The following is a 17,070-nucleotide window of genomic DNA, read 5'->3' as shown; positions in this document are numbered from 1 at the left end:
CCATTGATGTATTATACTTTTTCACATTCAGCTCGTCCAGAACCTCCTCAGACATCTGCAGCATGTAGGCCAGGGCTGAGCAGTGGATCTCTGAGAGTTCCTTCTTTGATCTCTTCTCTGACTTCAGAAACTCTTGGATCTCTTCATGTACAGAGTGGTCCTTCATCTCCATCAAACAGTGGAAGATGTTGATGCTTCTGTCAGGAGAGATATCATCAGCCCTCATGTCTTTCAGGGTTGTGATGGCTCTCCGGATGTGCTTTGGTTTGCTATTTGTTTGACTCAGCAGACCTCCTAAGAGACTCCGGTTGGACTCCAGTGAGAGACCATGAAGGAAGCGAACAAACAAGTCCAGGTGCCCATTTTCACTCTGCATGGCTTTGTTCATGGCTCTGCTCAGAAAGACATTCAGTGATGGGTTACGGTCAGTAAAAATGAAACCCTTCAGTACCTTAGTGTTCCTGGTTGTGTAACGGTGGTACATGTAGACTGCAGCCAGAAACTCCTGAATGCTCAGATGAACAAAGCAGTAGACTCTTTTCTGGAAGATCACACACTCCACCTGCAAGATTTCTGTACAAACTCCAGAGAACACTGATGCCTCTGACACATCAAGTCCACACTGCTCCAGGTCTTCTTGGTAGAAAATGATGTTTCCTGTCTCTAGATGTTCAAACGCCAGCCTCCCCAGCTTCAGTAGAAGCTCCCTGTCCATCTTAGACAGCTCCTGTAGACTGCGCTCATGGCCCTCATGATACTTGTGCTTTTTGGTCTGAGTCTGGATCATCAGGAAACGTGAGTACATGTCGGTCAGGGTCTTGGGCAGCTCTCCTCTCTGCTCTGTAGTCAGCATGTGCTCCAGAACTGTGGCAGTGATCCAGCAGAAGACTGGGACTTGACACATGATGTGGAGGCTCCTGGATGCTTTGATGTGTGAGATGATTCTGATGGACAGATTTTCATCACTGAACCTCTTCCTGAAGTACTCCTCCTTCTGGGCATCAGTGAAGCCTCGTACTTCTGTTAGCCTGTCAACACATGTAGGAGGGATCTGATTGGCTGCTGCAGGTCTGGAAGTTATCCAGAGGAGAGCTGAGGGCAGCAGATTCCCCTTGATGAGGTTTGTTACTAGCTCGCTGACTGATGCCTTCTTTGTGACATCACACAGAACCTCATTGCTGTGGAAATCCAGAGACAGTCTGCATTCGTCCAGACCATCAAAGATGAACAAAACTTTACAGTCAACCAGCTTCTCCTCTGTGAGCGTCTGTAATGTTGGATGGAAAACACGGAGCAGCATGAGAAGACTGTACTGCTTATCTCGGATCAGGTTCAGCTCCCTGAACGTCAGCAGAATCAGCAGACTGACATCTTGGTTTTCTAAACCCTGAGCCCAGTCCAGAGAGAACTTCTGCACTGAGAAGGTTTTTCCAACACCAGCGACGCCATTTGTCAGGACAACTCTGATGTGTTCCTGTTGGTCAGCTAAGGCTTTAAAGATGTCCTGGCATTTTATTGGAGTGTCATGGAGGGTGGTCTTCTTGGCTGCTGTGTCCAGCTGAACCACCTCATGTTGGGTATTGACCCCTTCACTCTGTCCCTCTGTGATGTAGAGCTCAGTGTAGATCCTGTTGAGGGGGGTTCCACTTCCTGCTCCAGCACTTCCTTCAGTCACATGTTCACATCTCCTCCTCACACTGAGCTTATGTTTGTCTAAAAGTTCATGCAGAGCGCCACCTAGTGGAAGAGAAACAACAACAACAAAACAAAACATGAGTGTGGAAAAAAGAGAATTCCTGCTGATAGAAATGTTGACACCATCAGACAGATCAACAGTCTTACTGTGCACTGATCCAGACTGACTGGGTGTCTTCAGTCCAGGTTCTGTTCTGGATCTTTGACCACGCTTTTGACGTGAGGAGTCTCCAGATGAAGCAGACTGGTCCCAACATGAGCTCCACTTTCTCTTTCTGTGAAGATGAAGGCAATTCATGTCACTGATTAAAGCCATTGTTTATTTAAACTAAATTCTTGTGTTGAGCCTCACCCTGAAGACACATTGTCTGGGGCAGAGGTGCGTGCGTGCGTGCAGAGGTGCGTGCGTGTCTGTGTGTGTGTGTCTTTGCACATCTGTTGATGGTTTGCTGATTGATGATAGCTGAAGGCCAGCAGATGCTTTTTCTGTTCTTTATCTATGTTGTGGTATTGATTGATTTGATATTGTGCAGCCTATACTGCATAAAGGAATCCAACATGAAACATTTACAACATGCAGATTATTGACATTGTTATATGTAATAAATTCAAGCTAGATAAACACAAGTATGACAGCTAGAGTCTGGACCTCCATCTGGGACACATAATACACAGTTTGTCAGATCAGAGGTTTTCATTTTGGTCCAAATGCATTGTGGGGATTTTGTTATGGATATTTTTGGATTGACACCATTATGTGGATCGTCAAATCAGAGTGTCATTCCCGCTTATTTAATACATACAATCAACATGGAACCTAATTAATCAGCTCAGCTTTTAACACCACAGTACCCACCAGATGAGGGACCAGGGATTGAAGACCCCCCTGTGTGACTAGATCCTGGGCTCTCTGACCACCAGGCCCCAGGTGGTAAGGTTCAGTAAGCAGACCTCCAACCCCTTCACCCTGAACACAGGTTCCCCCCAGGGCTGCGTCCTCGGCCCCCTATTGTGCTCCCTGTACACACTACTGTGAGGCCAGGTTCAGCTCCAACTCCACTGTAAAGTTTGCCGATGACACAGCCGTGGTTAGCCTCCATGAGAAGGCCTGGTGGCGGTGACTGACCTGACTCTGTGGTGTCAGGATAACAACTTCCAAAATCAGCTAAACTAAGGATCTGATTGAGGACTTTAGCAGAGGACTTTAACCATGCAACCCCTATTAGCACAAGCTCCATGAGCATGCCAATCCATTTCACTACATACAAGTATGTACAGGTATCTGACTAAACAATCATCTTGAATCTTAATCGCCCATTAAATAAAAAAGTTCTCGTACAGTAATGAGAGAAATACAGAGTAGCGGTCGATCTATTGTTGCTCCCTTAGAGACAGCTGTTGCTTTCAGAATTGTTGTTATCAATACACGATTGTCACTCGCTAACAGCATTCCATAAACGAGTCAGAGTCCTGCTGACCTTACCAGGACATTTTTCCTCCCTTTCCTGAAAATAGGAGCAGTGACACAATGACCTCAAAGTGACAAAAGTGACACAACTCCACAAACAAGGTGACAAATATATTTACAAGCCATTGGCCAATCTCCATATTATCCTGCCCCTCCAAAGTTCTGGAGGAATTTGTTCATACCAGCATATCAACCCTTCTCCTTGACAATGGCTCAACATTAATCAATCAACTGAACTGGTAGTGTTACAATTAGTTCATAGAATGCTGTCTGCCTGGGCTGAAAAGAAGTTTGCAATTGAAAAAAAAGTCTCCTTCAACTTATAGGGTTAGGGTTTTCAGGATGTAGTACTCAATTGGTTCATTAGTTACATTCAAATATAGAGATCTATCTATCCATCCATCCATCCATCCATCCATCCATCCATCCATCCATCTATCTATCTATCTATCTATCTATCTATCTATCTATCTATCTATCTATCTATCTATCTATCTATCTATCCATCAATCTATCTATCTATCTATCTATCCTTAAATAAATGACTGTAACATTGTCTGGGCTGCTTCTTACTCATCTAACTTCAATCCATTATTTTAAATGCAAAAGAGGTTTTTAAGAACGATTTCCAGCTCCAGCAGAAAACAACCATCTGCTGCTCTATTTACTAAACACAAAGTATAGCTTATTATCAAAGTCAATAACATATTGATTTCATTGTTTTATGTGATACTGTCCCATGTTAGTTTCTGTTTTGTTGTTTGCTTGTCTTAAGTTTGTTTTTTTCTTCTTAAATTCTATTAATTACTTTTTATATAGCTAATAATGGAATAGTGGAGGGACCTTTAGGCTGATTTCCTCTCCTGCACAATTACTTTATTTCTCTATGGTCATATTTCTTCATCAGTTGACTTTTGTGTGAACAACAATAAAAAAAAAATGTTCATCATGTTTATGTTTTCACACAGACAGAGAAGATTTTGGCAGCAACCAAAGAATTCCCAATGCAGGAGAATTCCTGTAACAGATAAACAGAGCTCTTACTTTGTGCCTGAGGGTCCAGGTCCCTCACTGAATACTGGAGGCTCTTCTATGGACCAGTCACTCTTCATGGACACACAGCCTGATGCAGCAGATCCTGTTCCATCCTCCTCTTCATCCATGCAAACACTCATCTGCTGGATTTTAGTCAAACAGGAAAAAACATTTCAGACACAAAAAACTCTCAAAGAATAGAACACACACAACACACACAACACACACACACACACAGAGAGCCTCAATGATAAGACTGCACTATTCTCTCGCTCTCTCTGTCTGTCTGTCTGTCTCTCTCTCTCTTTCTTTCTCTCTTTATCTTTATCTGCTTCTATTCCTTCAGTCAAACTTACACTTTTTTGTCTTTGTCTGCAGCTCTCACACTTTTTATAACTACTTCACATTACTCAAGAGGAAAGAGGAAATGATCCATAACAGCAACAACATAAATGGATAGTGGATAATGGATAACAGCAGTAAATCAATCAATACCCACTCTTCTGTATGTGCCATTTTACCTGGATTTGGTCTTATCACAGACTGTCAGTATAAATAAGCATGTTGTAATATCACTCACCCTGCTGTCACTCACCAACTTCTTCTGTTCCTCCTTCTGGTCGTCCACCTCGTGAAGGAGCCTGAAATAAAATGGCTGCATGTTTGCTGCTGCAATGATACAAATCTCATAGCCACATACTTGCATGGATCTATTATGGTGAGTTAATACAGAGCTATCATCAACTTATTTACAAACAAACAACAAACAGAGACTAACATGGTACAGTAACACATAAAACAATGAAAATCAATAAGTTCATGCTCATATGCATTCCATAGAATATATTGACTTTGATAAGTTATCTATCTATCTATCTATCTATCTATCTATCTATCTATCTATCTATCTATCTATCTATCTATCCTTAAATAAATGACTGTAACATTGTAAATAGAGCAGCAGATGGAGCAGCAGATGGTTGTCTTCTGCTGGAGCTGGAAATCGTTCTTAATAAAGAAAGTAGCAGGATAGATTAATAGATAGACAGATCACTTGTGTCTTAAGTTTTTTTCTTCTTCTTCTTAAATTCTATGTATGACTTTTTCTATGTTTATAAATCTTTATCACTTGACTTAAATAAAATACAATACAAATAAATACTACAATAAAAAAAAACTTTTCCTCATGTTTATGTTTTCACAGACAGAGAAGATTTTGGCAGCAACCAAAGAATTCCCAATGCAGGAGAATTCCTGTAACAGATAAACAGAGCTCTTACTTTGTGTCTGAGGGTCCAGGTCCCTCACTGAATACTGGAGGCTCTTCCATGGACCAGTCACTCTTCATGGACACACAGACTGATGCAGCAGATTCTGTTCCATCCTCCTCTTCATCCATGCAAACACTCATCTTCTGGATTTTAGTCAAACAGGAAAAAACATTTCAGACACAAAAAGCTCTCAAAGAATAGAATAGAACACGCACGCACATGCACACACACACACACACACACACAGAATATCATCAGCTTAACTGAACTGCTCCCCTAAGTACCTGCATGAACTACTGCCCCAGGAGAGAGAGAGAGAGCCTCAATGATAAGACTGCACTACACTCTCTCTCTCTCTCTCTCTCTCTCTCTCTGATATTGGGCTTTACAAATAAAGTTCACTTGACTTGTGTTGGAATATAACAAATAATGTCAACACATATAAGTAAATGCAGTAACTAAAGTTGATATAGTACAAGTAACCAAATGGCTGGCTCCGGGAAAGTCTGGAGATGGAGTAATACATACAAGCATTTACAGCTTCACTCTCCAGGAGGGCTAGATAACACATATCTGCCAATAGGTGAAGAGGTCACTGTATCACTTTATCAAAGCTTCAAACATCTGTGGTCAGGAAGAAGGAAGAGAGGGGGTTTGCATGGACGGGCAGTCAGGGGGAGCTTCTTCAGATCAAAGGGCTAATTACACTATACTGTTGTTCTTTAATTTACACAAAGAGAATTCTACTTTCCCCCACAGACATCTGTTCATCCCTCAGATTTGAATCTTAGCGCTGCCCCTCTTGAAGCTGGCTGACCAATAGATAACAGTTAAACTACATTGTCATCAGTGAATTAGAATATTATGTAAACACCCTGTATATGCGGGATAAATAGGGAAGCACGGAGATATTTGATTGTCCTTCTTTGATGCATGCGAGAGTTGGAACCAGCGCTGTCCGAAGTCTTATTCCAGTAAAGCTCTTCTGAAGATTCCAGTTCATCTTTGCCTCAACTTTTCCTCTTGATTCACCACAAACAAACACGCAGAAGAATATCAGAACGATTCTTCAATACACAATATACAATACTTGACACAAGAACGCAAAAACACCAAAGCGCAACACAGTTCAAAGTGACATTAATCTTTCTCTCCTTCCATTCTTTCAGTCAAACTTACTTTCACTTTCACCTTCATTGCTTTTGTGGTAAGAGGAACGCACAGCTTACCCTCTTTCTGTACCAATCCGCCATTCTACATCTATCCCATCACAGGCTGTCAGTATTAATAAGCATTTTGCAGTATCACTCACCCTGCTGTCACTCACAAACGTCCTCTTTTTTCCGCCTTCTGGTCGTCCATCTTGTACAGGAGCCTAAAATAAAATGGCTACGTGTTATCTGTTACTGCAAAACCGAAAGCCTGTCAAGAGCTCCTCCCACTTTTACATTTACTGGAAATCACATGTTCTTCATTCGCCTGTCAATGTGTGTGTGTGAGAGAGAGACAGAGAGAGAGAGAGAGAGAGAGAGAGAGAGAGAGAGAGAGAGAGAGAGAGAGAGAGAGAGAGAGCAAATGTAAGTATTTATATAATTCCCATTGAAAGCAAAATAAAAAGTTCAATTCAATTAAAGCAACAAAAGCCTTTGTTGATGTTCTTCCATGTTGGTTTAGGAGAGTTTCCTTATGTTGGAGTCTGAGCTCCGTGTTTGTGCAGCAGCACCACCTACTGTCCAAACCACAAACATCAACTGAAGTGAACTGACGTGGACCCACAGTGCACCTGCCACCTGATCAATGAAAGCAGCCAGTTCCTGATACTCCCAAATCAATGGATGTGCAGTAGAGTGATCTGCACCCGGCCCAGCATCATGTTGCACAAGCTGGCAATGAGTGGGGGCAGAACTCTTCTCCTCCCATCTTCATCAATGTGAGAGGCAGTGCTGGACCTCCTGAACATGCTCTTTGAGCCGTCACCCACCTCCTCTATTTCCTTGTTGTGCAGATCCCTCCCCCTTCAGCTGAAGTTGTAGGGTGTCTAGCTAAAATATTATCCCCATCGTCATTATAACAAGAATTTCTCAACTGTGGCTTTAATTAAGTCGAGCTTTATTGGTTATGTCAGGGGAAGCTGAAGGTTTGCAATGCGTGCTTAAACTTTGTAGTCTTGAGCTCTTCACAAAAAAGAGTAAACGCTTCACCTTTCAGCCCAGTGGACAATACTGATGAGTTGAAGAGGACAATTTAAAAACCATACAATTTAAAGAAATAAAGAATCACACATTTGCCTCGTAATAATTTCTTTCTGCTTTTTACAGCGTTTATCTAAAATTCTTAAATTGAGGTATAATCCTTTAGAGTTCTACTCAAAAAACTATGAATACACACAGTTCAGAGAAAATGAGATTTATAAACAGACTTAGATGGTTTCATGTGTCAAGGCCTGACTGATGTTGATTATACTTTGTGGAAGACTGCTGCGTTTTTTGTCAACCGTAAACTTGATTGACACATTTTGATACAGTAGTTGTATTTTACAGCAAACACTCTCTGATCACTCTCTTATTCAGTGTGATGAATTTCAAAAAGGTAGCTCTAGAAATATACAGGAATAGACTAAATCACACACAGTGCTGTCACCAATATAAGTTGCATGTTTCTAAGCTGAATCCGGGCTGATTTTTCTTCCACTATAAATGAATAATTCAAAGCAGCAGTTCTTTACCTTTTTTGAGTCGTGGACTGTTTTGAGAATCTGGTGAAAGTTATTGACCCCCTCCCTAGAGAAAGGCACATAACCACAACTTTGAATGCAATAAATTGACTTTATTTGATAGAACATTCATTGCCTCATACAGTGTAAATTGATGGCCACTCCAAATTAAAAAAAAAAAATCTTTATGCTCAAATGTTCATTTCAATGAAAAGGTTGTTGTTTGGCTTGAATAAGAAGATGAAACTGTGGAGTCATCTTTGACATCCAATCGATTTCCACTTTTCATTATTCATTCATTCATTGTCACTGCACACCAGAATTCTCCAGGGCTCTTTGAGTTTAATTCGTTTTGTAACATTTCCTTTGTCCTCAGGTCAATAAGGTCAGCTTTGGCATGGTCTTCATCACTGATACAGTCTATCTCAGCAAGGAAAAGATATGAATCCACAATCCAACTTTATTTAGTAAAAGGTAAGTATTTGAAGATATTACGGCCTCAGTTAAGCCTTAAAGGTAAATGAGAATATTCACAAGCTGTGATTAACTGTGGGAAATGAGAAATAAGCACTTCATATAGAGATGCAGTTGTTCAGGGAACGATTCAAGCAACTTAGATGGTAAACATAGGTCACCAGAGCAGTCAGCAGTGCTATAAGGAGTGGCAGGGTGCATCTTGAATAGGAAACCTTTATTCAGTCTAGAAGTCAAAACCGGATGTCACCTGACCGTGTGCATCTGGTATATATAACTGACAGAAATAGAACAACTTAGTATATAAATATAGTGAATACAAAAGTTACATTTGTATCTGACCTTCATGGACCACCTGAATTCCATCCATGGACCACTGGGAGGCAGTAGTCGAGTGGGTAGAGCTTCCGCTTAAGAACCGGAGGGTTGCCGGTTCGAGTCCCTGCCGAGGTGCCCCTGAGCAAGGCACCGAACCCTCAATTGCTCCCCCCTCTGCGAAGGGTGGTAATGTAATGTAATGTAAGTCGCTTTGGATAAAAGCGTTTGCCAAATGATCGTAATGTAATGTAATGGACCACTGGTCCAGATTAAGAACCTGGGATTTAAAGGCATGTGCTGCCACCTAGTTTAGGAAAAGAACCTGTTTCATAGAGAATAGAATCTGTAACACAAGAGATCCGATCTTAACCCCCAGAATAGTTACTGTGGCAACATATTGTACAATGATGCAATATTGATTTTATTACTTTAATACAAAACTGATGAGGTAATACAAAGCCTTGGACATATTTTCTGTGTAATTCTATTATATTCTATTCTAATTCTACAATTCTCTATAATTATAATGATATAATGATTTCTTCAACAGTAATGTTAAATAAAGATCTGTTGAATTACATCATCCACTAAGTTATCACATTTATAGCTTCTCACTATTCTCATTGTATTACATCCATCCATCTTTTTATATAAGACCACATGTAGAAAATATAAATGTCAAAAGGCACAAAGGCCTCCATCACATAAATATTCAACTTCATCATATCTAAATGTCTCATTCATCCTGTGCTGTGTTTGTTTTGTAGATGAGGAGCTCTCTGATTCCCCGCAGTGGAAGAAGCACTGCAGCCTGCTCCAGGACGCTCCAGTGCACACAGCTTTAGCAACCATGAGGAGGATGAAGGATATCGTTTAGTGTCATCGGACATGAAAGATTGCGTGCATTATACTTTACATGTTATCCAAAATAAAGCAACCGGGAAACGCAGTTCAACCAGTTCAAACTCTCCAGTTGGTCTAGGGTGGTTGCAGGAATAGTCCCTTTCTGTCTGTGTGGTGGAGATGTTCTATAAAGGCTTTAACCCTGTTGTGTAAAGTTTCCCTCTGAAGCTGCTTTAGCCTCTCCATCTCTTCCCTGGCTTGCTGCTGCTGCCTGGCCAGTTCCTTCTGTGATATGGAGTCAATGGTTGCGATATTTTTCAGCTGCATGAGAGACACGTTCCACCTGATGGAGCCTCGGTGCCTCACCGATCTGGTGGGGTTGACTGGCGCCGATATGGACCGCCTCTGTCCCGCCTGCTCACATCCTCCATCAGGACTTTGGGTTTTGCTGGAATAGAATCTGGCTCCATCCGAGGTGTCGATACCCCTGAACGGTCTCTCTGAACTTTTTCGTCCGTCGATCTCTTCCATAGCTACTATGACGATAGCTTTGGGTTCACATAATTTAATGACCTTTACGCTCCTCTGTTGCTGTACCAGCGAGTCTTTCCTCAAGTTGTAGCACTTTGCAAGTGTACCTGTACTGTTTGTCCAACAGCTTTAGTTTATGCTGCAGATCTGTGTCCTCCTTTCGGTTCATCACTCTTATGTCCTTTTGTAGCACGCATGTAGGTCTCCTGTACCTTTGATCCATTATGTCCAAGGGCCAAAGCAAGAAATGTGTCTTTTTTACTCTCTTATCAGTAATGTTTCACTTTGCTACACCAATACATTTCAAATGAAAGCCATGCCAGTTTCTAACCTGATTTATGTGCAGCTTTGCTCAGAGGGTTGTGTTGGCATCAGAGCCTTTGCTGCTATGGCTATGTCAGTGTGTGGAATATAATATCCTATTGTGTTTGAAGGCCAGTGGAGAGGATTGTTAGGGACTAGAGAGCGCAGGATCTTTGAGGCCCATCCTACTTTTTTCTTCTTACTGCTATTGGACATTTAGTGGCAACATATTGTTTGATCGTTTTTAACACAAACAAATGACAAACATTTTAAGGCTATTTGTTTTTACAGTAAAATAAAGGACATTAACAGAAATGAAACAGTATTGTGCCTTGAACCTTAACATTCACTTGAAATTGAATGATGTAATCACTATTTAAAATTGAATTAAGTTAAAGGAGGTTCAAATAGACACAGCAAAAACAATATATATATATATCTATATGTGTAGACATATACGCCAATACCGTATATGCTAATATGAAGAAATATAGATTTACCAATAAGTCAGTCAGTCTGGTAATTGCAAGTTTCTTTTGTTATTGTTATTTTGGCCTTTGTATGTTGTTAGAGACTGTTTTTCTATCACTGTTTGGAATCTATTGTGTTGACAATGCAAAAAATCATTTTAGTTTATACAATATTTAGTTCAGATAAAAGAATACACTGCAGTACTTTGTTTCACATTTTCTGGAGCAGGTGAGATCCGTCAACTCCGTCAGATTTTGTCATAAACCTCATTAAATCAGGCAATAGCACAGTCAGCTATATCCTTGAGGGTCCCTTTTCATTCCCCTGGCTGTGGTGAATACATCAATACCACACATTGTCTGGTTTGTTTGACATTTTTTGATATTTTAGATGAACAATGTCAATTTTCCTATGGTCACAGCTGGAGCATGTCAACACCATCTCTCTGTTATGATACCTTTTAATAAACCATATTGGATTCAATGAAAGTATTTTATTGAGATTATGGAGCCAGCTAGCAAGCAGTGTTTTTTTCTGCAGAGGGAAAAAACATGCCATTTCGTCAACTCCGTCAGAGTCAACTCCGTCAGGTTTTATGTCTGACGGAGTTGACATGTAAGCTGACTGAGTTGACAAATCCACCAATAACCGCTAAATGTGCCAATATTATACTATTTTCGAACATAGTAAAGGAATAGAATGTTGTAATGGCTGTGTCTTATCTCCCACTACTTCCACTGGACATTGATTTTGTCTGCACAAGCCAGTGTATGTTTTCAACATCTGGTTGAAGAAACACACACTGCACCTTTAAGATTTTACATCAATCAATCAATCAATCAATCAATCAATCAATCAGTCAATCAATCAATCAATCAATCAATCAGTCATGTTAACTAAATGGACATCTGATTCCAAGACCATTGCTGTGGATACTGAGCATCAAGATGTGAAAGTGGAATTTCTGCATCCCCATGGTCCAACAGCAAAGGTTAAGCCCAAGTGTGGCAAGAAGGATGTCTGTTTCTAACCAGTTCAAGACATCATAGTGAAACTAATGGGAAATGCATCACCAGTCCAATCCAGAACAAGAGTTATCTACAGTATTGCCCCTGATGTGATGGACTTCATAGAGCGTGAGCATGTTCGACGCCTGCTGCTCAAGGCATAAGTCCCTTGTGTGACAGCATTCATGCTTTAAAGCATAGTGTGTTTTTTCAATGTAAGCACCTCCTCAACACGTGTGTTCCTGCTCTCTTCTTTTTCCTAGTTTTGAAGTATGCCATGATTTGCAGCATCACCTATGGCTGATTGTTAGCTTAATTACATTTCTTCACTTATTTTTTATAATAGTTGGAAACGGTGCAATTTGTTATAGTTTGAAACGCTGTATTTACAGTTTGTTTATTTCAGTTGAATGAAAAATATGTTCAGTATAAGACAAGGAGTTGTTATTCATTAATCTATTGTCACTTCCATCTGTTTAAAAAAGCATTTGTTCATTAATCAGAAATGCAAATACAATTTTGTCAACGCCGTCAGTTTCCTGTCAACACCGTCAGATCTTCATCGGCAAACCTCAGATGTATGTTTTTGTAATTTTTCTGGGAAAAAACTAATTCTTTCTTCAGTTTTTGTTGTTTAAGTAATAAAGGATCATCAGATCGACACCCTCTTGTGTCTTATTCCCTTAAGGATTTTTTTTGCTTTAGTGGTAAAATAAAAGATAAAGTTTGAAAATGCAATTTTTTAGAAATTTGTGTATTCATAACAGTGTGAAATTAAGCCGTTAGTTTATATATTATATTTTATTGCGTATAAGAGTAACTAAACACTATTACAACATACATCAGAACTTAAGATTCTTGTTGGGCTATTATAATTATATAATTATATACTTTTAGTGTGTCTGATGTAGTTGACACAAATCAAGTTTTTAAGGTAAACATGTGAATTTATTAAAAATGTGTTTTAACCTCCAGCCTGCACCTTTACACGATTAAATAGCACAGATCTTAATCTACATGAATATAAAACTCTAATCAATATAGTGTACATTTTCAAAAAATGTTTTTCAGAAAGTGTTTTGTCCTGACTCTCAAGAATCAGTGAGCTACAATATAGCAACAGCTGAAGAAATGCTCAGTGTAATGGATTAACTTGGTTTTCCACAATGTATGGACATAAAGAAACTTGTTGGAAAAAGGTTGGCAGCTAACCAGGCTCATAAATTGATTTAGCAATAGTTTCAATCAGCTTATGTAAATGGACAAACTATGGTCAACAGTTATTCATGCCCCTATTTTTCCCCTCTTATTAACAACTGGCCAATATTACTTATTCCATACTTGTACTGTTTGTGCCGTAGCTCAGGTGAAGGAGGGAGAGATTGTGCTGGCACATGCTGGAGGCAGTGGAGTGGGAACAGCTGCCGTCAGCTGGTTGGTCTGTTTGGTGCCGTGCCAATCGTCACTGCAGGAACCCCAGAGAAACTGGAAATGGCTGAGAAACTTGGAGCTGCAGCTGGATTTAACTACAAAGAGGAAAGCTTTGCTGAAAGAGTTCATGAATTTACAGGAGGTGAGTGTAAACAACAATTCTCTGTACAAAGGACAACATTGCATATTTGCCCATAATGAGTTAATGTTGTTGTAGAAAACCATGTATCCTAAATTTGGTCATTTTTACTTCTTTATAGTGCGACTCCTATAGTTTGGTTTTCACAGTTGGTTATTACAACATCAACAATAATGTCCACAACTATGAATCCCCCAATGAGGTCAGAGGTCATGAACACTTCATTTGAGTAACGGTTCTGTACGTTCACAGGTAAGGGAGCAGATGTCATCCTTGACTGCATCGGTAGTCGTAACTGGGAGCAAAACATGAACTGCTTAGCCACTGATGGCCGATGGGTGCTGTACGGCACCATGGGAGGGAAAGCAGTGGAGGGAGATCTTCTGGGTCAGCTGCTTTCCAAGAGAGGACATCTTCTCAGCAGCCTCCTTCGCTCACGCTGCCTTCAGGTGAGACTTCAAGCAGGAGAAACATTGTTACACCAGCTGTAATTATTCATCTGTGTGATATGTGACTCATGTCATGTGAACATTCAGCTGTGGCTCTTTTCTTTGTGTGTCTTGTTTTGGGGGAAGGAAGGTGATTTGCATGATAGGTCTGACACATGATTTACTGCTATTCTGCTGTTGATGCTGGTCCTGCTTTGCATTTTCCCTCAACAGTATAAGGCAGAGCTGGTGAGGGCTTTCACACAGAGAGTTGTACCTCATTTCTCTGACCAGGCTGCCTCCCTGAGGCCAGTGATTGACAGCACATTCAGCCTGGTGGACATTGCAGAGGCTCATCGGCACATGGAAGCCAACAGAAACATTGGCAAGATTGTCATTAATGTGATTCAACAGGGAACTCAATGATGCACAGCTCTATATTTATATGTTTTCATCTTTATCCAGATTGTTGAAATAAATGGAGGTTTATGTCAAGATATCTACCTGTGGGTCTCATGGCCTAACGTCATATTGTAATAACTGCAGAACATGATGTTAAATAATCACTTGCCCTAATAGAAAAGTCACCCAAAGATTCCAAATGTTACTGATGTTCTTGTAGTAGTTTATTAATAGTACTGCTTGGATTAGTAGTAGTAATAGTTCATAAGATGTGAAGTGGTGGATCAATATGTTGGTTGTCCAGCAGTATATCATCAACTGCTCGACTGCTTGTGATTAAATTCCCTCACATTGTCCCCAGGGGATCAGCCCTAATGCTTTTGGTTCCCCCTTAACTTCACTTTTGGTGCACTCAGACATATCTTACAGTATATGTAACTATATTTCTATTAGTACAGATAATCACAAAATATATACTGTAATAACTTATTTAAAAGAACGTGCTGCCATCTAGTGGTTCAAATCTTCCACTGCGTACAGAAGCTGATGTGTACTTCACATCACTTTACTCTCTTTACCTCTGACATAAAGTATTTTTCAATAATGACAACCATCCAAGCAAATGTCCTCAAAATCTGAAATGTCCAGTGTCAGGATTCATTTGTTCCTCTATTGTCTTCTGTCTACTGATCCATGTTCCTCTACCGTCTCACACCTAGTTGAGCGCCATCTGCTGGAGAGAAGAAGACACAGCAAACATGATTCTAGGATTTTACCCATTTTTCCACCTAATGATTTTTATACCCATCAAAACTTTATTTTGTGGATTTGTTATGTGAACTGTTTGTTCTTCAATCACAGAAAATGTACAGATATATAAGTTTGAAAAATAAGTTTGTCAATAAAACAAAGAGTATTGATAAATGATGATCACCACCTGAATCCTCACTTTTTGTCAGGTTGTCAGCTTTAGTCCACGTTTATGTTCTGTAGAGACAAACAACAACAATAACAACAACAATCGTCTTCATGTCAGCTCACAAACATGATCACAACAAGCTACTGGCTGATCTGATTGGCTGACTCATGTCTGTCTCTCTGTCTTTGTGTCCAATCCTGTCAGCATTCTGCTCTCACAGCTTCACAGTGGAAAGCTGCAGCTGCTAATGACTGAGCTTTACCAGGAAACACTGGACCTTTGCTCTGATACTAACTGTGTTTAACACTAAACTGCTGAAACACAATCAGCTGACTGAAACTCTACTGACCTCAGAGTCTCCAGTCTATATTTTGGACTCTGCTGAAGATCAGGCAGCAGCTTCACTCCTGAGTCCTGCAGCTTGTTTCCATACAGCTGCAGCTCTCTCAGATGGGAGGGGTTGGACTTCAGAGCTGAGACCAGAGCAGCACAGCCTTCATCTGAGATCTGACAGCTATGCAGCCGGCAGAGAGAGGAGGATTTCAACAAAACACTGCTGAGGAGATTCGCCAACTCATTTTCAGGTGCAGTTTCTACAAACCGTCTGTGTGATGCCATGGATCATAAACACACACACACACACACACACACACACACACACACACACACACACACACACACACACACACACACACACACACACACACACACACACACACACACACACACACACACACACACACACACACACACACACACACACACACACACACACACACACACACACACACTTCATCTGAGGGACATAAAGACCACAGACAACATTTGAGGATTCATGGTGAGTTGAACTGACCTCAGAATCTCCAGTTTACAGTTTGGACTCTCCACAAACTCAGACAGCAGCTTCACTCCTGAATCCTGCAGCTTGTTATCACTCAGCTTCAGCTCTCTCAGATGGGAGGGGTTGGACTTCAGAGCTGAGACCAGAGCAGCACAGCCTTCATCTGAGATCTGACAGAGATACAGCCTGCAGAGAGAGGAGGATTTCAACAAAACACTGCTGAGGGTCAAGTGGAAGGAAGAAGGTGTGTGTGTGTGTGTGTGGGCTGGTAAATTCATAAAAAGTGTTAACCTGCTCCATCTTTCACTGATGGTCACTTTTATGTTTTCTGAAGTATATTCTAAATAAATGAATTGATTATAATCACAGTCATATTCAACATTAATCAGGTAAAACTCCAGGTGTAAATTGAGTTTCAATATTTGCTGCACAAACTCAGCAGTTGAATAGTTTGTTGTGTTTTTACTGTGATAAAGTCTGAAACACAATCAGCAACTGGAAATTACAATGTTGTCTGTGTGTTTACAAGGACGTCTGCCAAACGAGGTGATAAACATTAGAATCACACCAAATACCACAGTGTGATTGTGTTTTGTGTTATTATGAACACAGAGTGATGAATAAACACAGCAACACATATTCATGTTTCACCCAAACTGGGAAGAGAAGAGAATGACACGTTCAGTGTCTGCTGGTGGTCTCACTGATATATTTGGACATTTAGAAAACATTGCACATTTAGAAACCCAGCAACAGAAGACAAACACTGTGACGCACCGCT

The 17,070-nt window shown here is 40.5% G+C and overlaps 3 protein-coding genes across 3 annotated transcripts in view; 1 reads left to right on the top strand and 2 right to left on the bottom strand.

Annotated features, from left to right (window-relative positions):
- Window positions 1-17,070, bottom strand: part of LOC143006033 (uncharacterized) — a 201,465-nt gene that overhangs the window by 44,752 nt on the left and 139,643 nt on the right. The window lies entirely within an intron of this gene.
- Window positions 1-17,070, bottom strand: part of LOC143006038 (NLR family CARD domain-containing protein 3-like) — a 44,630-nt gene that overhangs the window by 8,450 nt on the left and 19,110 nt on the right. Inside the window, exons 9-11 of the mRNA XM_076157373.1 lie at window positions 16,305-16,475; window positions 15,798-15,974; window positions 15,467-15,516 (exon numbers count right to left, since the gene is read on the bottom strand). Coding sequence (XP_076013488.1) covers window positions 15,510-15,516; window positions 15,798-15,974; window positions 16,305-16,475 — 355 coding nt within the window. The 3' untranslated portion in view covers window positions 15,467-15,509. The remainder of the gene's footprint in view (window positions 1-15,466; window positions 15,517-15,797; window positions 15,975-16,304; window positions 16,476-17,070) is intronic.
- On the top strand, window positions 13,513-14,894 carry LOC143006056 (quinone oxidoreductase PIG3-like). Its single transcript, XM_076157396.1, has 3 exons — window positions 13,513-13,702; window positions 13,952-14,148; window positions 14,362-14,894. Exons 1-3 carry the CDS (start codon window positions 13,621-13,623, stop codon window positions 14,551-14,553), a joined length of 471 nt encoding a protein of 156 aa, XP_076013511.1. The 5' UTR covers window positions 13,513-13,620; the 3' UTR covers window positions 14,554-14,894.

Source organism: Genypterus blacodes, unplaced genomic scaffold, assembly GCF_046128005.1.
Source record: "Genypterus blacodes isolate CSIRO-AG114 ecotype Tasmania unplaced genomic scaffold, CSIRO-AGI_Gbla_v1 ptg000073l_1, whole genome shotgun sequence".
Lineage (NCBI taxonomy): Eukaryota > Metazoa > Chordata > Actinopteri > Ophidiiformes > Ophidiidae > Genypterus > Genypterus blacodes.
The sequence above is the reverse complement of the archived record's forward strand: the minus strand, read 5'-3'. Positions and strand labels throughout refer to the sequence as shown.

Excerpts from the sequence above, each read along its gene's own strand:
- LOC143006056 (XM_076157396.1), top strand. The coding sequence starts at position 13,621 with ATGGCTGAGAAACTTGGAGCTGCAGCTGGATTTAACTACAAAGAGGAA. Across the intron at positions 13,703-13,951 it reads AGTTCATGAATTTACAGGAG|GTAAGGGAGCAGATGTCATC; the intron begins GTGAGTGTAAAC and ends GTACGTTCACAG. Across the intron at positions 14,149-14,361 it reads TTCGCTCACGCTGCCTTCAG|TATAAGGCAGAGCTGGTGAG; the intron begins GTGAGACTTCAA and ends TTCCCTCAACAG.